The following is a 26,581-nucleotide window of genomic DNA, read 5'->3' as shown; positions in this document are numbered from 1 at the left end:
ATGTGGTCTATATACAGAAAATTACATAATGATGATGAAAGAAATAAAAGAAGACCTAAATTAAAAGTACAAATATGGCAGCCCCGATGGCTCAGCCGTTTAGCGCCGCCTTCAGCCCAGGGCATGATCCTAGAGACCCGGGATCGAGTCCATGTCAGGCTCCCTGCATGGTGCCTGCTTCTCCCTCTGTCTGTGTCTCTGCCTCTCTCTCTCTCTCTCTCTCTCTGTGTGTCTCTCATGAATAAATAAATAAAATCTTAAAAAAAAATGTACAGACATACAATGGCTATGGACTGCAAGACTCAACAGAGATGTCAATTTCCCTAAAAGTGATGCATACATATATTGTAATTCTTGTCAAAATCCCAGCAAAATTTTGTTGTATTTATATAAACAAGCTTATTCCAAAATTTACACAGAAAGGCAGAGGAACTAGAAGAGCTAAAATAATTTTAAAAAAGAATACAGTGGAAGAAATAACTCGATTTGAAGTTAAGAATTACTATATACAGCTATATCATTCATAACAGTGTTGTACTGGCAGAGGGACATAGAGATCAATGAAATGGAGAGTCCAGGAATAGATAAACACAAACACACCACACTAATTCTTAAAAAAAATTTCCAACTGATTTTTGACAAAGAGGCAAAAGCAATTCCATGGAGGAAGGAAAGTTGTTTTTTTTGTTTCGTTTTTGTTTTTTAAAACAGATCATGTTGGACATCTATTGGCAAAATGAGCCTTCATCTAAACCTTATATTTTATTCAAAAACTGATTCAAAATTATCTATGGATTCGAAAGTAAAACATAAGACTATATAGCTCTTAGGAAAGAAATGAGGAAATCTTTGGAATCTAGGGATAGGCAGAATCTAGAATGCTTCACTTGAGTTCTTAGATGTGACAACCAAAATTAAAAAAAAAAAATTGACAAATTAGATTTCATCAAAATAAAACTTTTGCTCTGTGAAAGTCCCTGTTAGGAAGATGAAAAGAGAAACTATGACTTGGCAGAAAATATTTATAAACCACAATACAGCACAAAGCCTTATATCTAGAATATAGACAAGAACTCTTAAAACTCAAAAGTAAAACAACCCAGTTTGAAACTGTGCAAAAAGACTAGAACAGACCTCTCAATGAAGAAGGCATGTTAATGACAAGTACATGAAGATATTTAAATTCATTAGCAAATAGGGAAATACAAATTAAAACCACAATGGTGTGTCACTGCACACATAAGAAGTAATGATAATATCAAGAAATCTAGAGAGAAGGTAGAGAAACTGGATCTCTTGTACACTGCTAGTGAGATGTAAAATGGTATAGTCACTATGGAAAATAGTCTGGCAGTTTCTTACAAAATTTAATTTGAACTTTCTATCAGACTCAACAATCTCATTTGTGGGCATTTACCTACAGAAATGAAAACTTAATCATTATACAAAAACCTGTACGTAAATGTTCATAGTAGTTTTACTTACAGCAGCAACTGAAAACAATTCAAATGTCCTTCAATGCATGAATGGCTAAGCAAACTGTGCATCTGTACAATGGAATTCTATTCACCAATAAAAAGGAATTACTGATACATGCAAAAAAAAATCTCAAGACCATTATAGTTGGCAAAAAATGTCAACCTCAAAAGGTTTCACACTGTTTAATTCTATTTATAGAACATTTTTGAAATGGCAAATTGTATAGCTGGAAAGCAGATCAGTGGCTGCCAAGAGACAGGGATGAGGGAAGTACAGGGGACTTCCTCTGCAGTGACGAAACAGTTTTATATCTTGATTTTGGCGGTAGTTACACAAATAAATACATGAATAAGGTAGCACAGAACTATACATACACACACATACAACCACATGTGAATGTATATAAAAAACAGGGAAAAGTGAGTATAGTCTGGTTGTTAACAGTATTGTACTAATAATACACATTTTCTGGCTTTGACATTGTACTACGGTTATATTTGTCTCCATTAGGGGAAGCTGGGTGAGGAGTACATGAAACTCTATGTATTATTTCTGCACCTTCTTGGGATCTCTAATTATTTCAAAATGTTAAAAAAGCTTTAAAAATGTGTTCAAATGTTTTTTAAAAAGAATCTCAAGTAGCAAAACAAGCTATAGCTACAGAGATGGAAGAAAAATTTCTGATCTAAATAGGTTTTTTCCAATAGAATTACTCTCTATTTCATGTCTACCTGTGTTTTTTTTTTTTTTTTTTTTTTTACTATTTTTCTTGAAGCTAACTAAATAAAAGCTTCTCAAAGACACAGGCTATATTGCGTTAACCCCCTTCAGTGCCTACTGCAATACAGATGTTTAAAAAAAGACTAGTTAAGTTCTGAATTGAGCAAGTTAGCTAATTCTGACAGAATCTGATACATTTCTAAAGAGAGCCAGAGTTAAGCTACACTGATTAGCTCTGTGACCCTGGTTACTTAGACCACGCTGGACTTTGGGCTCCTCATCTATGGTATGAAGATAAAGAATACTATGTCAGGAGACTGTTAGGAAAATTAAATGAGTTAATGTATGTAAAGTACTCAGGAGAGTGCCAGACAGATCAGAATAGCTCGGTAATTTTTTCAGTTTGGGGCTTGAACTAATGACCCTAAGATCAAGATCTGAGCTGAGATCAAGAGTCGGATGTTAAACTGACTAAGCCACCCAGGCATTGCTCAATAATTATTTTTTCTAAAAGATTTTAAAAATATCACTTTTAGGTGGATCCATTCTCATAAATCTACATGATAATAAAATGGTGAAGTGGTTATTTCCTTTAACTACTGAAATTTCAATGAAAAATGCCTGTTTATGGGGATTTTAAAGAAAAAAGCCAAGTATGCCATCTTAACAGTACCTATGATATTTAGTTTTGTAAAAATAACTACTTATTACTTGTACTGAGTTCTTAAGGTCTAGGTCCTACTGATTTCTAATAACAATGAAATGTTATATGTAAAATGCCAATTAATAAAGGTGTAGTCAAAGGTTTCAAATTTATGTACAGTATGTGACTTTTACTCACCTGACTTATTACTTTTGCTCTTCTTAAAATGACCTTTTTCTATTCTCTCTTCCATCCACCTTTGCTTAAATGTCATCTCTACTCTGAAGCCTTACCTCACTCCCCAGAGAGGATTATCACACTGTAACCATCCAGCTATAGGCAAGACTGCTGCCTACTGTGCTTACTTTTATATCTCTCACACAGAGTATAAATCCTGGCACAGAGTAGGACCTCAACAAATATTTGGGAATGAACCAACCATTGGCATCCTCTTCTGATACTTCTATGGCAATTTGGACTTGCTACTACTAAGGAACTTGGCATACTGAATTACAATTACTTTCCCATTTGTTTCCTCCACTAGAGTATAAGCTCTCCGAGGGCAAGGCCCATGTCTCACATATGTTTGCATCCTGAGTAACCAGCACAGTGACTGGAACATTTATCTAAGTAAGATATGTGCTGAGTGGCTACCCTGGGCCAGGCACCATTCCCTAACAGTGAACAAGGCAGGCACAGTTTCTTATGGAATGATGATAAACAAATACATAAAAAAGATAACTTTTATTGGGATTAGTACTTTGAAGAAAATAAAGCAGGATAGAGGATGAGGACATTAGCTGAACTGCTAGCAATCAGGTCTTTGTAAGGAGGTAACACTTGAGCTCAAAGAACAAAAGGGATCTGGTTATGTTTAGATCAGAAGTAAAGAGTCCCAAGCACAGAAAAGCAAGTACAAAGGCTCTGAGATATGAATCAGCTGGGTTTGTTTAAAAAAAAGAAAAAAAAAAGAAGGCAGGTGTGGCTGGCACATAGTGAACTAGGGGATGAGAAGAGGAGAAGAGGTCAAAGAAGGAGGTCAGGGCTAGAGCACACAGGCTCCACTAAGTTTGGGCTCTACTCTAACAGCATAGAAAACCACTGGAGGATTTTTGAGTATAAAGTAACAGAATCTAATTTACATTTAAAAAATTACATTGATTGTTAAGTGGTAAAGAAATTGCAGGTGGACATGAACTTTCTTCCATACGCAGATACGCAGACAGGCTGGGAGACCAGGCAATAGAGGGCGTCATGGTGGCAGTGCAAATGGACAGAAATAAACAGACAGGTGATAAATTTTAAAGACATGGCTGGTAGGGCTTGCTATTGAACACAGGAAGTAGGGTGTGGGAAAGAGGAATCAAAGATATCTCCTGGGGATTTCACTGAGCAAATTTGCTAAAATTGGGAAAGAGTGTGAAATATCTACTATTTTGGACTAAGAAAGTTTCAGATGCCTATTAGATATCCAACTGGAAAAGTAGCACACGGCAGGCACTTGCTGTATACTTTGAAAAACTACCACTTTGAGCATAGATTCATCTACGAATCAAACATAATACAGCAGTCCAAATTTGCCTAACTGTATTTGCTGCTTCCAAGGTAATAGAGAAAAACAGAGAACAGTAAGTGACTAAAATGACCAGAGATCTCAGTTCATTTGATGAAGTGTTATTTTTGCTTTCTCTGATGCTTCTTGACCCAGATTTTTAATACAAAGGTCCCACGTTTTATGTCAGAAATTTTAGACAAATGCTGTCAATGCAATTCAAGTATTTGCTCCACTTCTTTAGGCCTTATAAACATTGCAGTGATTAGTGTCAAGAGCAGTAAGCAATGACTCATCAAATCACTTTTACTCAAAGATAGTGAAAGGCTATATACATAAGACTACTGGAAGCTAAATGTGCTGCTTTGGGCAATGATACACATTTTAATCCATTCTATCTTTTTTAAAATGAAAATTTATTGAGATACATACGATTTACATACAGTAAAACTTACCCTTTTTTGGTGTACAGGTCTGAGTTTTAACAAATACAATCAACTAACCACCATCCCTACAATCAAGATACAGGACAGTTTTCACCCCAAAAATGTTCCTTTAAGTCCTTTTGTAGTTAGTCCCAGATGCTGGCAACTACTGCTCTGTTTTTGGTCCCATTATCTTCAAACTCAACAACAGTCTTATGAACTTATGACGGCTGTTCACAGATGCGTGGCAAAATCCTATTTCTTAAAAAATATGACCTGTGAAATATTAGAAGCACCTAAAAAGTATTTGATGATCTTATAAAAAAAGAAACCATCCTTTCAAATTATTGGCGGAGATTAGGCTGAGGTCTCCCAAAACAGTCAATTAAGGCATGAAACAGTCCATATCCTCACAATGGTTTAATGTGTACATATTTCTCTAACAGGAAACTGGTAAATATGAATTTTAATTTTCCAAGTCAATCTCATTTGTAGAATTCTGTAATAATACTTCTTTAATAGTATTATTTCCCATTTCTAGTACCACTTTGTTTTAAAGATATTCTGACAAATATACATGACACATGCTATTATTCATTTATATCAGTGTTAAACCTCTATGAAAGCAGGTACTTGGGAGTTTTGGGGATTTATTTTCATTTTATACTACTACTTAGGGGGAGTGATATTTCATGTAACTTATTTTAAAAAGTAATGTATCAGGTGCCTGGGAGGCTCAGCGATTGAGTATCTGCCTTTGGATCAGGTCGTGATCCCGGGGTCCTGGGATCGAGTCCCACATTGGACTCCCTGCATGGAGTCTGCTTCTCCCTCTGCTTGTCTCTGCCTCTCTCTCTCCGTATCTCTCATGAATGAATAAATAAAATCTTTAAATAAAATAATGTATCAATTGATTCTTAATTGGTACAAATGAATGAATATAGTAGCGTCCATGGTGTGAGCCAGAAGCAAAGTGGCACACAGTTCAGTGGTTAATGCCTTGAGCTTTGGAATCAGCAAGGCCTGGCTTATTTTATTTTAATTTATTTCAAATTATTTATTTATTTATTTTTTATTCCTAGCTCCATTGTTTCCTGGCTTGTTTGTTTGTTTGTTTATTTATTTATTCCTAGCTCCATTATTTTTTTGTTGTGCAAACTCTGGGCAAGTAACCTCCCACCTCAGTGCCTCAGTTTCCTCACCCAGTAAATGTGAACCACAGCACTTCCTATCTCATACAGCAGGGATGCAAGCACTCATACTCGTACTACATCTGGCACATCTAAGTGGTCAATGAACAGTACCCAATATACACTAGATGGAATTTCCACTTGAAAAACATTAAAATGTTCTATTATTCAGCACTCATTCTGGAACAAAAAGGAAAGTGCCTGTGTTTGTATTTTATTGATGGCAAAATGATGTAGAGACACAGCTGAGTGTGCAGCAGACTCAGGTGCACACAGTTTAACGCAGAGCAGAAAGGCACCTGGCCGTTCAGCTAACTCCAGTGATTTAAGGTCTGATGCTGCTATCTCTCCCAAGAGTGGGTTTTTCTTTCACTTTTTCCCCCCTAAACAAGTAAAGAAGGAATAATGCTTTGTGATGGAAGTCATAAGAAAGCCAAAGAAGAATACAAGAAAGATCTGCATGTTATAGTAAAAAAGGTCTCTTAACTATTAGCTTTTCTCTGTAAAGTGAAGGGGATTTCATTAAGTGCCAATTGATTTTGTGAAGCCAACTGTATCAGAGCAGCTGATCGGAAAATGCTCAGGTTTGAAATAATTTCTTTTAACTAACTCAGTTCCAAATGGAAATTGAGTATTTAATATCCCCCTACCCCTTTTCACTCTTCCTCCTTTAGAAACATCATAATAGTTTTTTTCCCCTTTCACTTTTTATGAGCAAATTTATAGCACTCATAAAATTTTAGACTAAAGTCAGAAGGAAACTGAGAAGATATCTAGTACAATCCTTTAGTTTTAAGGTAAAGAATGAGGCCCAGAAGAGAACTGACTAAAATGAAATAAAAGCCAACGTGGGCCTGGGACCAAGTGTCCTAAAGCCCCACCGGTTACTCTTTCTACTACAAGGGTATCAAATACTTCGGTCAGGCAGTCACCAGAGCTCCTCTGTCTGCAACACACATCATCCACCTCTGTCACTACTTCCTTCTGAGCCTTAACCCTTTAGAGTCCTAAACCACACTCAAGCTAGCTGTTGCCTGTCATGGTGGTCAGGCCTCTAGTGATGCAGTAAATATAAATCCCAAATTTCCTGCCTAAAATGTCAAGACCTTTTTTCTCTTTTCCACTGTCTTTGGAATTTTAGAAATAAATTTTTCTGGGCAATAATGATCTTTTAGGGAAATATCTAAATTCTACACACTAAAAATGTGGTGGGAGCTTATGAAATAAACTCTTTTTGTCAAAAATTTAAAAATAAGTATAAGTAAAATTAATCTGTGGTGACAGAAATCAGAAAGCGGCTGCTCAGGGATAGAGGCTGACTGGCAAGAAGCAGGAGAAAACTTTATAGAGTGATAGAATTGTTCTATCTTGACAGGAATATGGTCAAACTATCAAACACTTGAGATCTGTGTATCTCTTGGGGCGCCTGGTTGGCTCAATTGGGACAGCATGTGACTCTTGATCTCAGAGTTCGAGCCCCACATTGGATAGAGATAACTTAAATAAAACTCAGGAAAAAAAAGATTTGTGCATCTCACTGTTTGTAAATTGTATCTTTTAAAAACAATCTAAACTACTCATGTAGAATAATTCATATTTTAAAATTCTCATCTAAAGAAGGGACTTGAAGTGCAATCCAGCTGATGAAAGGCAATGACCAAACTCAGAGATCTTTCAAAATCAAGCTAAACACATTTCTGTTCAACTACTCATAAGAACACCATCTGCTGTGCCAGAACTCGTGTATGTGAAGAACAAGTAAAGAGTTTCCTTTCAGACTATGCCAATTAATGGATTCTGCCTTAAAATAGGAATGAAAGTATTATTTAAGAACTGTGTACACTACTATGATAACATATCCATTGCTCTCCATTGTCTACGAAAATACATTTAGAGGGGATCCCCGGGTGGCTCAGCGGTTTAGCGCCGCCTTCAGCCCAGGGTGTCATCCTGGAATCCCTGGATTGGGATCAAGTCCCACATTGGGCTCCCTGCAGGGAGCCTGCTTTTCCCTCTGCCTATGTCTCTTCCTCTCTCTTTCTCTCTGTGTGTGTCTCTATGAATAATAAATAAATAAACCTTTAAAAATAAAATACATTTAGAATTGAATAACAGAACTTTATCCTGAAGACCACAGAGAACTTAAGATGATAAGGAAGGTAAGGTTGAACACAGTGTAATAATTACGTTTTTATAAAAATTCTGTTTTCTGTATTACTTTCCTATAACAACTTGGATGTGTAGGACATTCATCCCAGTGCATACCATAACCTGGTAAGCCAATCTTGACAAAAACAAAAAGTACTGAAAAGGAATAAAAAGTTGGCTCTCTTCTGGCTGATAAATGCATAATGTTGGCCTGGGAACCATAGGTGAAGAGGAAGACAAACTGGTTAAAGACACTGTCGTGTTAGGGCTTATCACCACAAGAGAAGGGGGAGGGAAGAGGGCAAATTTAGACTTCAAGTTATAGCTAGAAAGGGAAGATAAATATCTTACCTCGTTCAGCAGAGTGCATTCATGTGATCAATTTTTAACATAAAAGGTCTAGTGTAAAATCTGGCACCCTGATAAAGAGTAGCTTTTGAAGAAAACACTATGTCCTACTACTAATAAAGGATCGACAGGAGTGTGACTTTCCATCTCCTTAGTGATGGTAATACATACCAAATCTGGCTTCACTCTGTGAGTCAGGGGAAAGGAGAGCCACATGGAGTACAAGGTGGTAACCACTGTGGAGAGCCAGGACTGCCGAACCTCACGGCTTCTGGGAATGCGGTGAATATAGTATTCAGGAAACTAGAAGGAAATAGTAAAAATCCAAATCAACCAGGCCACTGATACCCAAGATAAACACAGTAACAGTTAACACTTGTACACATAGGAAATGCTTTATTTAAAATATTCATTCTAACTACTTTCAAATTAAGTTATAAAGCCTCTTTTATACTTGATATAACACACATCATTGGGTTAAGACAAAAAAGCTCCTAAATATGATTCTAAAATGTTAAAGTTGGTTTTGATGATAAGTTGGGGTAAATTTTCTAGAAAATATGTTTTAGGTAGAGAGGTTAACATGCTGACTGACAAACTGTCCTTACAAACCAATACGTAAGACAAATAATCTAGTATCAAGATTAGCAAAGGAGATGGACAATCCCAAACAGAAGAAACACCAATAGCTAGATGTGAAAAGATAGTAATCAAACACAAAAGAATGCAATAAATCATTTTTCACTTGCCTGATTGTCAAAGATTGCGGATACCCAATGCTGTTGAGGGTGTTGGGAAATAGACATTTACATTCCTTGGTACAACTTTGGGATACAGCTTTTGGGGAGGGCAATCTGAAAATATCTATCAGAATTTTAAGTGTGTCTACTTTTTATTTTTTAAAGATTTTATTTATTTATTCATGAGAGACACAGAGAGAGCGAGAGGCAGAGACACAGGCAGAGGGAGAAGCAGGCTCCATGCAGGGAGCCTGATGCAGGACTCGATCCCAGGACTCCAGAATCATGCCCTGGGCCAAAGGCAGGCACTAAACTGCTGAGCCACCCAGGCATCCCCTAGTGTGTCTACTTTTGATCCACATTTCTGTTTCCAGAAATATATCCCACAGATTTATCTACATGCTTATCCACTGTATGATGCTTTGTATTTGTAGAAACTGGAAACAGCCCAAATATCCTCTAGTAAGAAATGGATAAGACCACACAACAAAATATATGAAGATATACTAACAAATGACATAGATTTATATGAACTTAAATGGAAGATGTACCATGGTAAGTTGTTAAAGAAAATCTACAAGTTGCAGGACAGTATGTTTAATATGATCTAGTCTGTATTAACAAATCACAACACATGTATGTTTGTATATACACATGTATACATATTAGTATCTACTTGGAGAAAATCTGGAACTATTCGTCATAAATTGCAAAGAAGGTGGAATAACTGGGTATTTTTATTTTCTAGGTCACATATATCTATGTTTGAAATTTGCAACAAGCACGTATTATTACTTTCACAATAAGAGAAACCAACATTTCTTCCTTGAATCAAAGTTCCTGGTATATTTGTTATCTTTTGCTGTAGAACAGATTACCCTCAAACCTGGCAGCTTGAAACAACAAATATTTTTTGTTTCTCAAGTTTCTGGGGATCAGGAATCCACGAGTAGGCTAGCAGGTTTGTTATGGCTACAGTCTCTTTCAAAACTGAAGTCAAGTTTTTGGTTGGTGCTGGTGGTGCTGGTTCATCTGAAGGTTTGAGTGGGGCTGGAGGATCCAATTCCAAGGTGGCTCACTCACATGACTGGCAATTTAGTGCAAGTTTGTGGCAGAAAATCTTACTTCTTTGCTACATGGACTTTTCCATAGAGTTACTAGAGTATTCTCATTACATAGCAGCTAGTTTCCTTCCCCAAAGCAAGTGATCCAAGATAGGGAAAGGCAGAAACCACAATGTCTTTTATAACCTAACATCAGAAGCCACACTTTGTCACTTGTACAAAGTCCTACTGGTTACAAAGATAAATCATATTTATTATGGAAGGAACTACACAAGGGCTTGAATCACTGGGGGTTTCTTGGAGTTTGGCTATCACACAGGTTAAGTTGGACAGTAAAGGGCTAAATATTAATACACTCTTCTCATCCCCCTTATTGGTCTTGGAAGTACAATATACTTGAGAAAAGAATAGAAAAGCCTTTTGCTACACTAATGGAAGACCCACAATTACTGGTCCTAAGATTATGCATTTAGAAAAAGGTATGAAATTGTTTCTGGAGGCCTCTTTGAGGCTCCAGGAGGGCATGAGCATAGTTCTTACACACTCAGCACAGAATGAATATGGACTGCATGTGTGACTACTGTGTCTCACATGTAACTGTAAAGAGCTCTTTCCTCTTCCTTCCATGTTACACAAGTGGAGAAGGGGAGATCTGGGTTCAACATGTTATTCACTGTTTTTATTCATTCATCATTTATTAAATCAACATGGTATCTCCTTCCACAGGATTAAGGTACTAAATGTTTAACTGGAAAATAATACTGATTAGTTCCCAAGCTATATAGACCAAACAGGCAGGGGGCAGTAAATAAAATGGGGACAACTCTGTAAGGAATTTTCTTTGAGGTCTGTACTTTACCTGATTTGTGGAGATTATTAATCAAAAACACATAACTGGCAAACTAGTACTATGAGCCAAAATCCCGTATTAGAAAACGTTTGGGTCAGAAGTATTTTTAACAGGTAATACAGTACATATAGCATATGTCCCCCTTTGAAGTTTGGTGAAGTAACCAAACATATTAATATTTCCATAGCAAAACATGAATAGTCACACTAAGTAGGACAAAGACTATGAGACTAAGGCCAATTCAAATCAGATTTTACTGTCAAACTTGTGACAAACTTTGAATTTCTACCCCCTGGTTTCCAGAACTTTTTGGGGATTTGGATAAGGGACTATGGAACCTGTACTGCAAAATATATTTGAATCCAATAATATGTCAGTGTTATTATTATAGTAAAAATAACCCAGAAGGATCTTATTATAAAAAATTTTTTATATTACTTCCCAATTTTGTGGCCTGACCTTAGTATCTTTAAAATTTTCTTTAAAAAAGCATGGGTGTTTATCATGTTCCTTGAATCTCTCTCTCTCTTTTTTTTCACAAAGATTTTATTTATTTTTTCATGAGATACACACACACACACAGGGGCAGAGAGAGAAGCAGGCTCCATGCAGGAGGCCTGATGTGGGACTTGATTCTTGGACTCCAGAATCACGCCCTGGGCCAAAGGCAGGTGGTTAACCACTGAGCCACCCAAGCATCCCTGTCCCTTGAATCTCTTAAAGCTGTTAACGCACATAACTTTGTAAAGAGGCAATGTACAGTATTTCTGGATATTCTTAGTGTCCTGAGGGGCTGGAAGGACATCAGTTTGACTTTGCCTCATGAAGCCCAACTCTTCAGATTCTATCTTCACTCCAGAGAGACAAACACACAGGCCTCGTAGGAGTTTTGCAAAAGTGTCTGGGTCTGAAGACAGCGGTGTCAGACCTGGACACAGAAGAACAGTCTACATCTCATCTCAGGTAGCAGCTTTAAGAAACAGAGAAAATAGATTTAGGAAGTCTCTTCCGTTCTCAGAAGAGGAATGAAAACTAGTGGAGGGATGTTCTAGTATGGAGATAGAGGGACTTCCAAGATGGAAACTAGAAAAACAATCCTAGGAGTGAAAAACAAGGCTGGTGAGGAAAGAGGGATGGCCTCTGTTTTGACTTCTAGACAAACATGCAAGGAGCCCAACTCAGCCTCTGGATCAGATGCTAGCAGAGGGCAGTCAGTTCACTTGTGGCTGGAGCTAACTGGGACAATGACCACGTATCTCTGGTGACAACCACACAGTTTGCAGAGGACAGTCCCAATCTATACCTGGAGGCCCAGCATAATTATTAACAGTGCCCTTTCTGTTCTCAGAAGTGTCCCAGTGAAATGATAAACTATATAGTAACCTACAGGGCAAGACAATGAATAGGTTCTTCCAAGTCACAGGGAAAGAAATTTATTCAGAATAGCCTGGGGAACATGATGGGAGAGTCTGCATTACCATCAAGGATGAAGAGTGTAAGTGGTAGCTGGGAAGAAAGCCAAGCGGGAAGTTCTACCAGTGTATAAACAGGAAAAGAGTCAGGTGATGACGAGCTTGGGAGGTCAGAACCATGACCCCAACTGGCAGGGGACAGGAGAATCTGTATGGTGCAGTGGTCCAGCCTACAGTTCTATACTGGAGAGGCCCTCTATCTCCAAGTCCTATCCAAATCTTCCCTACATTATTGCTATTTTTTTTAAAAAAAGATTTTATTCATTTATTTGAGAGAGAGAGAGAATGAGAGAGTGTGCATAAGCATGGTGGGGAGGGGCAAGGGGAGAGAGAGAAGACACCCCCCAGAGAAGACACCCTGTGGAACAGGAGCCCAATGCTGGGCTCAATCCCAGGACCCCGAGATCATGACCTGAGCTGAAGTCAGATGCTTAACCAACTAAGCCACTCAGGTGCCCCTACATTTTAATTTTTTGATGAGAAGTTCAGGTTAATTGGAAATCCTACCAAAAAGATTTCTCTCCAAATCCAAGTCTCTACCCACCCATTTCCCCCATTTTAGGTCTGGTTTCCTCAGAGGCACCTTGCTCAACTAACCTTTCTAAGATGCCTCCTGCCCCCACATGTACATATTAGCAGGCTTCCTTTGTGTTTTAAAATTATATTTTAAAACTCGCATATTATATACTTATTTACTATCTGTCTCCCCCATTAGAACATAATTTACCTAGGGAGGCCAGGAAATATAATCACTGCCACCTCAGTGCTTGTTAAGAGTACCTGGTTTACAGTTGATGCTATAATAAGTGTTTATTGAATGAGTGATTCAGTATGTTGTTTATTGTATGTGTAATATAAATTAATCCAATCTTGTCACCTAGCTGAGATGCATTTACATGGAGAATATAAAAGGACAAAAAGAAGGGGATTCTCAGTGCACATTTAGGGTCTTACTTGCAGAGGCCACTCAATAAATGGATTGAACTGAATGGAATTCAGTGAGATTAGTGAGAAAACACCCAAGCAAAGCAGGGGGTTGGGAGCTTATAAACAGCTAGGGCCAGGAGGGACCATGTTCTAAGAGCTTCAGGAAACAAGAGGGAGGGTGAAAAGGATCCAAAGACCAATGTCCCCTCCACTGATAATGTGTTCCAGGTAAATAGCCTAGACTTTTCTCTGTGAAAATGACCATTCAGGGGCCTCAAGAAGCCTCTCACCCCTATGGGTCCTCTTCCCAGAAAACAGATCCATAAGAGAGGAGTGTCCCTGAGGCTTTGAGGTCTAAGCATAAAAGGCTTTCCCTTTCTTTCCCATTTTTTTTTAATGCTAGAGCCTGCTAGATTTGAGCGAGTGGAGCATCCCATTCTGCACCTAAAACTGCTTGGAAAAGTCCTGTGTCCACAGTTTCTGTATTATACTTGTTATGCAGATGTGTAGTCAAGTGGATGGGAACCCAGCACCATCTTGATAAGAACAAGGCTCTCAGATTAGCTATGCTTGACACACAGAATTTGGTGTTGGGGTATGTGATGTCCTGTATTGTCTAAAGGAAACACTAAGGGCTAGGCCATAGCAAACTCTTGAGAGAGTTTTATTATTACTTTATATACTAAATAATCAAATATATAAAGATGTCAACAAGGACAAATTATAGATAACAAGCTTGTATTTTGATTTTAACAAAAGTTTCTTTGAAGACAAAAGAATGGGACAGAGTTTCAGAGAGCTACACAATTCAGGCCTGGCTATGACCTTTGGCCAGACATTCCTAGGGGGTGTGGCATCTGAGAAATCCAAATGAAGGCATCTTCATAGACATATTGTTTTTGTTAGTCTGTACCTTTGCCTTGAGGGAAATGTCCCTGACCCTCTTTTATCTCCTACTAATGGGATGCAGGACGAAAAGGAAGCTTCAACCATCATGTTACCACCCCCACTCCTCATCCCCAGACCCAATATCTGGTTCAGGAGGTTGGCCTTACAACCCAAGCAGGGTCAGTCTTTCCTGGATTCTGGACCCAGGAAATGTTCTTTCTTTGAAAGACACTGTGGCTGTTAAACTGGCTCCGAATCCATTCCCCTGGGGCCAAGAATGCATACTTGTTTTAGTGTTCCTCTATTCACCAGGCTTTTCTATTACAACTCAAAAGTGAATGATCAAATCTCCCAAAGCATGCTATTCTGCATTCCCAAGCCAGAAATAGACAAATGAATAGTAGAATCTATCATTAAGTAGATTTCCTGGTTATATATGAAGGCCATGAAAATCTATGTTGGGGTTGACAGGGATGGAGGGTGGGAGGACCTGCTCCAGTGTTTCCTTCTTTCAAAACTACTACACACATTCCTTATCTATCTACTTATTTCCTATGTCCCTGCTACTCCTGGTCCAAACTATCACCATCTCTCATCTTGACTACAACAGCCTCTTAACTCATCTCTGCTTCTTCTCTGGCTCCCCTATGCTTTATTCTCTACAGAGTTGCCAGAGATGCTAATGTATAGCAGATCTTCACTTTCATTCTCCTGCTTACAACTCTCAAAAGGCTTGTGATAAAATCCAAATTTCTAATTGTTCCTTGTTCACTCACTAGCCCTACCAGCTTGCTTTCTGCTGTGTGAATGCACCAAACTCATTCCTTCCTGAGGATCTTTTTGGTTCATTCTGAGCAGTCTGCTGCACCCCTGAGATTGGCTCCACTCAGGTCTTACTTGAACATCACCTCCTCAGAGAAGAGGCAGCCTCCCCACTGGCCCCTCCCCCATACTCAGTCACCTTCCACCGCACTGTCTTATTTTACCATCGTCGCAGCAATTACTCATACTTCCAATTAACTTGTTCATTTCTGTGTTTGATTGTTGTCTGCCTCTCTGTTCAGAGCCAACCTCCGTGAAAGGAAAGGATTTCCTCTTGCTCATTGCTGTAATCCCAGTGTGCAGCATGGTGTTTCACACACCACGGATGCTCGGTCAGTACTTGCTGATTAGAGAACTGACCGTCACTGTAGTTTCTAGATGTCCAGACTGGGGTCTGTGTGGGAGAGGATGCTGACTCTTTACCTTATAGCATCTCAGGACTGCAAGTGACCCGACTACTCCAACCTCCCCACTTCACAGATGAGAAATCTAAATTTTCCCAAGGTGACAGAGCCAGCAAGTGGTAGAACAGGTCTTTCATGTGTCCTGAAATATGCTGCTGACTCACCCTTCTAAAGGCCCTTCTATCTTTGTACCCCACTTCTGAGGAGCCTGCCTTCCCCAACATAATGAGCTGTACCAGCTTCCTATGGAGCTATGCTTCCTGCCTTCTGTTGCTTCTATATATAGCCAACTATCCATCCTGACCCATTTTCTTTTTCCTTCTCTGTTCGTCAACTCACCTAACCCCATGTATATCCACAGACCCTCAGAGCTTATCTCTTTCCCTGGCTCTGTGGGAGCTGAGCTCTCTGCCTCCTGCCACTACTTTCTCTTTTGGATCCTGTTCTGCACTGTAGGTCTGGCACACCACCCCCACCTGCTACAGGTACCGATGTCTCCTTCCCCTGCTTCCAAGCCTTTCTGATTAAAAAAATAAATAAAAATGATAGGGCCTCAGAAAACTTCAGAGTTTTCTGCTGAGCTTTACCAAGTTCTGTTGTTTTCCTATTGCACTTGCCTGTAGCCAATGAATTACATGCTCCTAGAAAGTATGTTTCAGCAGAGCGCTTTCTTTCTGTGCAGCTCCCATGTAAATCCTTCAGGGTGTGCAGATCTTGCAACATGATCCAGTCTCTATCCCACGAATGGCAGTAATATAAAAGACAAAGAAGTAAGATCGTCGCTTTCCCTTATTCTCTCTCCACCGTATCTTAGAAAAGGACATATATTAGTTAGTGAAACATCCTTTCCATCCATCCAAGTGTCCTAATTAAGAAAGGGCAGAGGCCATGTGTTATAGTACGGTGTATACCCACAGAGCCTCCCAGTGTTTTCCACGCATGCTTGACTGAATGTATAGTGGCAAGATGGACAAGAAAGGGAGAATGCCTACGGAAAAAAAAATAATAGGGAAATGGATTCTTTTTCAGGCTTCCAGTTTGTCTGAAATTATGTGAAACACGGAGTTAAATGCTAATGGTATATGACAACTTGTAACTTTCAAAGTATCTTCCAGAATTACATCACTGCTAAAACCCACAAACATATCTGGCTTTAGATCTGTGACAACCTAAATAGAAGTTTATAGTGATTTAGATGGAAATAATTCCACCAAGGAATCCAGATGGCATCATAAACCACAACAGAGCAGATTAAGTGGTCTATGAAGTCATTCTTTGCTGTTACCACACACTGAAGTGTACAATATGTTTATTATTTAATGAATGCCACACTATTGCAGAATCTTGGAAACAAGACAAAACTAAAATGGTAAAATTTCATTCAACCAAAAATGGTTTCAGCTTTCTTTCATAACTGTTTTTTCAATAATGCCAAGTATAATACATATATTAAAAAAATATGTTGGATGGTTCCATCATTCTGAAATCAAAATGACCATAATTTACTGCATGCACAAAAATGTTTTATGTTCATGTCCTTTAAGTACTTAGTAGTTGCTCACATCATGGTAGCTGATGAGGAAATCCCATGATGGAGTGGAGGAGACAGGGGCTTCAGATTGGGTCTTGCTGATAACCAGCTCTGTCACCTTGGATGAGTCAATCTCTCTGGACCTCAGTTTCTCACAAGGAGGCCTTCCAAGATCATGCGTCCTCAACTAGCCACCATGATTCTACAAGTGGTTCTCAAGTCTGACTTGTCAAAGACAAGCAAGGCTGCTGCTCTGGGCTTTCATGGCTTTCATCCACTCCTCGCTTTGAGAAGCCCTTCCCTACTTAGAAGTCTAGACTTCAGGGAAATAAAAAAAAAAAAAAAATCCATTTGTTATTAAAATAATTACGGGACTCTGGTCCCTCAAATTTCTAATGTCCTTTATAATGAATAGTAATTGTCTTCTTCCCAACCTTGTATTGCCCCCTCCTTTTGTCAACAATAACCTTTGTCAACAATATCCAAGCTTTCTTTTGGGTAACTCACCCCTCTTACTTTCTCAGGGAGACAGTAGCATTTCAGCCTGTGTCTCCTTCACCCCCAAACCTCTAATTCCAAGAGTAGGCCTGGAATGGCTTAAGTAAAATGGGAAAACTCTTATCCCCGGCCACAACGACTGGCTGAAAGATGGAATTATAACCCAACTGAGGACCATGAGACTGAAGACATTTGCTGAGGCTTCTGGGAAAAAGAAGCTTCATCTCTCTTGATCTCCTACATGTTACAAGAGACTTTCTTCTCTACACAGGCTAGTGCAAAGATAGGAAGCCAGGAGGTACTACTGGTTTTTGCCACCCTGAGGGGAGAGTGTGGAGCTGACCTTGGCAGTACTGTGGGGAGGGAGGCCAACGGGAGCTGACACTGCAGAAGACAGAGCAGAGAGACGCTATTGCTAGTGAAATCCTTGGGCAGCTCAACCAAGTCTCACCCAGAAATACGACTGAGTTTTTCCCATTTTGTAAGTCAACAAATTCCCTTTATTATTCAAGCCAGTTTGGGGTTTAGTTTTATGTCACTTGCAATTGAAACACCCTTTCAGCTGCAAAATGGTATGAATTTGGGGTGCCTGGTTGGCTCAGGCAGTTAAACATCTGATTCTTGATCTCAGCTCGGGTCTAGATCTCAGGGTCATGAGTTAAAGCCCCGCACTGGGCTCCAAGCTGGGCATGAAGCCTACTTAAAAAAACAAAAACAAAAACGATAGAAAATCTATCAGTACCATAGGTGAACACTGAATTTCAGAGCTGTATTTATTTATTTATTTTTTGTGAGCACAGATTCATTCATTCATTAAATACTCTAGAGCACCTACCAGGTGACAGGAACTGGGCTAGCAACACAAGGGTGGGTAAGACATTCATAAAGAATTCATTACAGTGTGGCAGAGCAACACAGAAAAACTAGTAATTGCAATCAAAGAGATTAATACAACAGGAGACATAATTATTAAAGGTAACGTTAGCACCAAGTAAGAAACAATGGACTATATTTTGATAAATGAAGTCAGGTTTTACAGAAGAGATACTTGATCTGACTTGGAAGGATATGAAATTTACCAGGGGGAAGGGTCTTCCAGACTGAATGTTCAAAGCAGTGATACATGAAATAGCATGGAACATTTGGGGAACTATGTTTTGGTATACAGAAGCAAAGCAGAGAGCAGAGGAAATGGAGGTGGTGAGGCAGGGCCTTCAAAGCCATGCTGAGGAGCACGTCTCAAAGCTAAAGGCAATGAGGAGCCACTGCAGGCTGACAAAAAAGGGAGAGTAATGTGACAGGATCTGCATTCAGGAACTACCACTCTGGCAGTTAGGGAGAGAATGAACAGAAGTGGTGGGGCTCACCCAGACAAGGAAAATTCATTTAGCAGATCCCTGAAATATATCAGGAGAATGATGTCCAGGGCCTAAAGGATGCTTGTGGCCTTGTGATGAAGGAATGGAGAGAGCAAATGGTGGGAAGGAGGGACTTTTGGAGGCTGGAGGATTTGGGGTGATTCTTAGGTTTTTAGGTGGGTTGAACGGTGAAAGGGGAAACAGATCAAGAGCACATCATTATTGATCAGAGTCTGCTTTTGATCATAATTTTATGAGTCAGTAAAACACTAAGTACGAAGTATATCAATGTTAAGAGATGTTATAGGCACGTTTTAGGTTGAAATGGGGCAGACAGGGGCTTGTACTTAACACCAGGGCAATGGGTGGACCTGGCAAGTGGGTAGATAGAGCAAGACAGCCTAGGAATCTAGGAAAAGGCAGTGTTCAGAAATGAAGATTCTAGGCAGGCACCAGTGGGTCCTAGAGTGGCATGGCCTGGAGCAGAGCTCCATTTGTCTTTGATAAGTCAGACTTGAGAGCTAGTTGTGGTGATCACAGTGGCTTTTTGAGGATCCCTTGAGATCTCAGCCAGGCCTCTGCTTCATAGAAAAAGAATGAGGTCCAGAGAGGCTAACTCGCCCAAGTGAGCAGAGCTGGTTATCAGCAGGACTCAATCATGCCCTATGACTTCTTCACCCATAGGTCACTTCATGGCACTTCCTCATCAGCTGTTACGAATCGAGCATCTATCATGTCCTCGAAGGACAAGTGAACATCCCTCTGCACTCATCACCTTCACTTCCTTCCTATGCTCAGCTCTTTGGTCAATCCTGAAACTGCAAGTACAATGGTCAGCCTCACTACTTGTATGGCTTAGAATTATATTGTGCCTGCCATGATTCTAACTACCAGCTCCACAATTATTTCCTGGAGCCTAATGGTTTAAAGGGACCAAAGAACCTCTACCGTGGCAAAAGGACAAAGGGAAAGTATGCTACTTTGTATAAATGTTTACATTTAAATACTTGCTATTAGAATGTTTTTATTTTGCTTCAAAATGGAGAAATAGAAGCATCATATACTAAACTGCTACTGGCTCTGCATGTCGTAAGATTTTCACACAAATTTAACTGGCATAGGGAAACTGGACAGATTACCAGAAGGCTGACACAACTGCAGTATGTTGTTATTCATACTTTCTTCAAGTCTTCCATCAATTCAGAATCTGATTCAGGAAGTTTAAGTTGATGTGCTTTTGTTGTAGAAAGGGAGGATGGGCTAATTAAGATTTAGGAAGGAATCTATAAGATTAAGCAATTTAAAATACTTCGGAACCATAAGTACATCTATCTGATACAGTGTTTTGAAAATAATCTTTTATTCACTGAGATAGCCACATCAGGATCTCTATTTGCAATAGACTACAAACATTTCCTTATTCGTGTATTCACTTATTTAAAATGGCCTTCACCAAATTAAAGGTATTCTTTATCTATGCTTGTAATTAAATACAGCCAAGGTCCACCATAAAGAGGAAAAGTGCCTATATAGGTTAGTCACGCTCAAAAATGTAAATCACGAGTCTAACCTAATTTACAAATGAAGTGAAACGCCACAGTTGCAACTGTATAACTTCCAAACATTATTTCTCTTAGAATTGCTTAGGAATTATGAAAAAGAGTTAGCACATGCATTAGAGTTAGAAGTTTCTGAAAGTTACAGCAGACTCAGTCTACTGTGTGAAGTTAGCACCCCACCTTGTGGAAAACAGTAGGTGCTGTGAATGCAAGCAAACCATGTTAACTTCAGAGGTCCTAACTGATCAGTCCTGTAACCACCAAACTGCCACTGATTTATATGCATGTACGGAATAAGGGATACAAATGAAAAGATCTGTTTATTAAAGTCACAGAAAACTAACGTGCCTCCAAAAAGGTAAAGATACCTGTCCCAAAAGATTCATGCTTCTGATACCTATTTGGGTTTAGAAAATAAATGTTTTCATATCAATAGGTTAATATTTCCACTGGGCTTTTATCTCTTCTTAGTTTGTTTCTAAAACATAACTTTCATTGTTTTCTAATTGTAACCTTATAAAATATAGAAAAATGTCCAAAGACAAAAGCAAAAACCAACTATTACTCACAACTTAGAGAGGATCCCTCTACCCTCTGCATCATTTTTTTAAAAAAATCCTGGGGATCCCTGGGTGGCACAGCGGTTTGGCGCCTGCCTTTGGCCCAGGGCGCGATCCTGGAGACCCGGGATCGAATCCCACATCGGGCTCCCAGTGCATGGAGCCTGCTTCTCCCTCTGCCTATGTCTCTGCCTCTCTCTCTCTCTCTCTCTCTCTCTCTCTGTGTGACTATCATAAATTTTAAAAAAAAATTAAAAAAAAATCCTGGATCACTTAGATCCTTTCTGTAATGGACATTCTAAGATGAGATCTCAAGTTTCTAAAATTGAAGTAATTTCTTATAATTTAACCAACTTCTTTCCCAATCTCCTGTCTTGGCTCAAAAATGCTCTACATTTGCCTGATTGTGCCCAGCACTTTCCCCCACACCATCCTCCCCTCTTCATCTTCCTCTACCTTTCAGAGAAGCCACCTCCCCTCCATCCCAACACTCTAGCCCTGAGATCCCTCCTTCCCCTGCATTCAAAGCATTTATCTTTTTTTTTTTAAATCAAAGCTCTATGTATATATTTATGTATGTACACACACACAGAGTTCTGAAGTTCCCTATGAAACTCTGGTCAAACAACTGTGGTAGTACTCACCATCACCACTACTTTTTTGCTCCATCCCTTCTGGAGTTCTCTCTCTGTTCCCTGGTGCCACTCCCGAACAGTTGCTCTCTAGGTCTACTGTACATGGTGGTCTTGGGCTCCACTGTGACTCTTCTCTTTTTTCTTTTTGGAAATTTTTGGCTATCCTCTGCATCACCTCTATATCACCAGTTCTTTTTTTTTTTTAATTTTATTTTTTCATGAGAGACAGAGAGAGAGAGAGAGAGAGAGAGAGAGAGGCAGAGACACTGGCAGAGGGAGAAGCAGGCTCCATGCAGGGAGCCCGATGTGGGACTTGATCCTGGGACTCCAGGATTAGGCCCTGGGCTGAAGGCGGCACTAAACCAGAGCCAGCTGGGCTGCCCTGTATCACCAGTTCTGAAGTTGCATGATGATATATCTTGTGAGACAATTTAATTGGGCTGGGGACAGTCTTTTAGTTTGAAGATATCCTTTCACTTATAGGAATTTTTCTTGGGTGATCTTTTTTTTTTTTTTTTTTTTTTAATTAAAGCTTTGCCCTGTGTTCTTGCTTTTTCTGGAGAGTAGTCCTCCAACATCCAGTTTATCTAATTTTTTAATCTTTTCTCTATTGGTTTTACCTTTTTGTTCCGCTTTATATCAGAATTCTTCAGGATGATCTTTGAATATTTTGATTTTTATTCCTACAATCAAAATTTTAATAGCCAAGGGTCTTTCTAGTTCTAAGAGCTGGTTGTTTGTTTGTTTGTTTGTTTTTTAATGATATCATTCTTTAAAGATATAATGTCCTGATCCTGGGGCGCCCAAGTGCCTCAGGTAGTTAAGAGTCAGACTTTGGCTCAGGTCCTGATCTCAGGGTCTCGGGGTTGAGCCCTGAGTGGAGGCCCCAGTCTGCTTCTCCCTCCCCTACCCCGACCCCGCTTGTCTGTGCTCTCTCTCTCTTCCCAATAAATATCTAAAATCTTATAAAACCAAAGCTACAATGTACTTTCACTTCCCTGAAGAAACTGTTCCTTTAAGGTCTCCACCCCACCCCCTTTGATTTGCTCTTTCCTCTGATTACTTCTCAAAGTTCCTTCCCCAGTTAGTTTTGCTTTTCCTTATGCTTGAGGCTTCCCTCCAGTGTCTGAATCTGTGGATGCCAGTTCAAGCCAGTGACTCAAGAGGTGGATGGGTTTCTCCCCAGGGACATTCAGCAAGGTCTGGCGACAGTTCCGATGAGGGCTGGGGAAAGGAGGAGTGCTACTGGCATCTAGTGGTGGAGGCCCAGGTTGCTGCTCAACAAGGGGACAGCCTCCCCACACAACTTCCCTGACCCCAAATGTCAATAGCACTGAGGCTGAGAAACCCTAGTTCCTATCAAGGAAGGAGGCATTAAAAGGCAGACTGGAAGCCCTGTGTCCTGGGTGGGGCTTGTTAAGGGGAGGATACAAGTGGTCCATTTGGCCATCTCACTGGGGGAAATCCCAAGTGTCAGAATCTATAGTTCTATTCTCTTGACCAAACCAGTTTCCCTGAAGCTAATCTTCAGTCTCCTGCCTGGGTGAAATAAATGTAGCATTCTGGGAACTGACTGGATAGGAGACCTGAGTGATACATATTGGGGGCACCAGGAGTAAGTATACACTCCCCTTAAGCTCACTGTTCACAAGGCACTGTCTTACCCCATCTACAATTTGGTTTGGTGTTCCACCTTTTTATTTAGTTCAACCTCTCCAGTAGTAAGTGATGGCTTTTCTGCCAGGATAGGGTAGACGGCCTGGGAGCCTAACTAGTCCGTAGGCAGGCTTCAACCAATTTGTACTCTAGGCTCCAGAGGTAGCACTGCCCAGTGACACTTTTATTAATTCTTAAGACTTCCAGTATTTGTGCTTATGCCTCTCCAACTGCACCCCAAATTTTTTTAAAAAAGATTTTTATTTATTCATGAGGGACACAGGGGGAGAGGCAGAGACACAGGCAGAGGGAGAAGCAGGCTCCTTGTGGGGAACCCAATGTGGTACTCGATCCCAGAACCCCGGGATCACACCCTGGGCCAAAGGCAGACAGACGCTCAACTGCTGAGCCACAGGTATCAATTTCTTGAGGCAAAAGGGCACTTCCTTTCCTTATCTGTGTTCCTCATAAAACTTGGTCCAAATTTTGCACACAGAAATTAATCAAATATTCACTTTTGATTTTCAAGAAGGATTTCACTTTGGGGACAGCACAGCTTCCAGGAGTTGCTCTACCTATCTCATACAAGAAGAGCTCATAAAACAGATGCCAGTACTGCAACCTCAGCAAGGTGCATGGTGGATCAAATCCTCAGATAAAAATACTCTCCAACGTGGAAAGATTGCTCTAAAAGCCTTTTCAACTCAGGAGAGGAAAATCATCCTTAGCAAGGATATATGATGTTTCTAAAAAAGAAACGAGCCAGCCTCTCCTCATTTTCCCCATGCGGGATTAGGCTGTAACACACCCTGGCAATCTCCGCCCTAGCGGCTCACTCCGGGAGAGGGAATAGGGAGCTACGGCGCAGTGCGCTGCCACCGGGTGGACGCAGGGGGCAATGACAGCGACAGGGGCTGAGGATGCTGACACTAACCATGCCTGGCCAATGGAAAGCAAACATAGTATTGAATAAAGAAAGGTAAAAAAACAAACAAACAAACAAAAAACAAAAAAAAGGGAAATCATTAGAATTCTGACTACTATTGCATTATAAATTTGGGAAAACTGAAAATCTTTTCTTTTTAAAAAAGATTTTATTTTTAAGTAATCTCTACACCCGGCATGAGGCTCAAAACCCACATATATAAAAAAACAAAAAACAAAAAACAAAAAAAACCCCCACATATATGGGTCCTATTTAATGTCTATGGATACGAATAGAGGGCACAGGAAGTTTTATTTAGTGACCAGAACAATTGTTTGGGATATCTATTATATGTCTCTACCCCACATGATATTTATACTCTTTAATATGTTTACTATATTTACTTTATTTATTTATTCATGAGACACACAGAAAGAGAGAGAGAGAGGGAGAGACAGGTAGAGGGAGAAGCAGGACCCATGCAGGGAGCCCGATGTGGGACTCGATTCCGGGTCTCCAGGATCAGGCCCTAGGCTGAAGGCGGTGCTAAACCACTGAGCCACCTGGGCTGCCCAAGCCACCCGGACTACCCTACATTTACTTTAAAACAAGAATTCAATTAACAATCTAGCCAAATGCTAAGTGGGAAAGGGTTGATATGCCTTTTAATTTCACCAAGCTACTTAATTTGGACTTTTTTGGTTTTTTGTTTATTTAGTTATTCATGAGAGACACAGAGAGAGGTAAAGACAGAGGCAGAGGGAGAAGCAGGCTCCACGCAGTGAGCCTGATGCAGGACTCAATCCCAGGACCCTGGGATCCCGACCTGAGACAAAGGAAGACGCTCAACCACTGAGCCACCCAGGTGCCCCACTTTTTTTGCTTTTTAACTTCTTTTCTAATCAAGATAAAACACACATAAGAGTATTTGTGTGCACAAAATGTTTACTGCAGTATTCAATGAAAAACTGAAAACCACAGCAGGGAAATGGTACATCGACACTGTAAACTACTATGCAATCATTAAAAAGTGCAAGGTAGATCTATATGTACCAACATGGAAAGCTATCAAGCTATAGAGTTACATGCAAAAATGCTGAAAATGATATAGGGTTTGATTTATAAACCAGCAATCCCCTGCCCCCATCCTGTGGTTTATGTGTTTATATATACACATATATACGTATGTAATTTATATTTTTTATAGTACATGGACAACAGAAGGCAAAAAGTAATACTGGCAGGTATGACTCAAGCTCGCACAATGTTTATTTATAGAGAGTGGGACTGGAATAGGAACAGGGAACTCCCACTTTTTCTTTTATATAAAGTAAGTGAAGAAGTTCTTCACTGTCTGCAGTTTTTAAATAAATTTAAAAAATAGGCAATAAGATTTTGAAAGAAAAGAGTAAAGAGGCGGAAAAATAATCACAATCCTGCCACAGTTGATTGGGGGACATATTTAATAAAGATTTGCTGAAATATACATATATACATATATATAAGCATAGTGTCTTGTACGGAATTGGTACTCATTTAATATTTTTTGAATAAATGGACAAATAGCTTTCTTGGTAAAACAGTATAAGTTACTTATACAGTAGTGGGAAATCTAGTGAAATGACCCTAAAGTTAAGTTGGCTCTAATTTTTAACCCTTCAAATCAGTTTTCAGCAACTTTGGTTCCTTTATGCAAGAAAAAAGCCTACCCTGTAATTTTTACAAGTAAATTTGAAAATGCTTTATTCAAGTGTCACTGAGCTTTTTCCTTTAGTGATATGATCTAAAAGGGCTAACAGAAGTTGCACAGGAGTAACGGCTGTCAAGGGAGGCAGTTAACAGATAAGGCTCAGACAGGGAAGGGAACAGAAGGATGAACCAAAATCCCCAGTGAAATGCCCTGAGCCTCTTCCCTTCCACGTCTCACCCACGTGTGTGTCCCTGACAAAACACAGGTCCATGCAGAGACTGCTGTGCTCCAGGAAGAAAGCTCTGGTTCGATTTTTCACTTACCTTCATATGACACAGCTCTGGTAATTGGTTCTATTTGGAGAAGTTACTCTCCAATCTTTCTGAAAGATAGTACTTTAGCTACTTTTTACTTTAGAACTAATCCCAGTGGAAATTACATTTTCTTTGGGAGGCTTTTCAAGTTTTTTTTTCATGTAAGTAATTTCACAGCTAAAC

The 26,581-nt window shown here is 39.7% G+C and overlaps 1 protein-coding gene across 12 annotated transcripts in view; it reads right to left on the bottom strand.

Moving 5' to 3' along the window:
* The window catches only part of ALG14 (ALG14 UDP-N-acetylglucosaminyltransferase subunit), a 123,085-nt gene that overhangs the window by 79,019 nt on the left and 17,485 nt on the right, over window positions 1-26,581 (bottom strand). For 7 of the 12 annotated variants that reach the window (XR_005361187.1, XM_038541269.1, XM_038541268.1 and 4 more), the window contains one exon: window positions 8,677-8,808. Coding sequence is in view for 10 of the 12 variants with exons in the window: in XM_038541269.1 (XP_038397197.1) it covers window positions 8,677-8,808 (132 nt within the window). In the remaining 2 variants the exon portion in view is untranslated. Of the gene's footprint in view, window positions 1-4,789; window positions 5,096-6,207; window positions 6,393-8,676; window positions 8,809-16,289; window positions 16,482-26,581 lie in introns of those variants that run through there. The other 5 variants (XM_038541272.1, XM_038541273.1, XM_038541271.1 and 2 more) reach the window with 5 other exon arrangements.

Source organism: Canis lupus, chromosome 6, assembly GCF_011100685.1.
Source record: "Canis lupus familiaris isolate Mischka breed German Shepherd chromosome 6, alternate assembly UU_Cfam_GSD_1.0, whole genome shotgun sequence".
NCBI lineage: Eukaryota > Metazoa > Chordata > Mammalia > Carnivora > Canidae > Canis > Canis lupus.
This window is presented reverse-complemented; position numbering and strand designations above follow the sequence as displayed.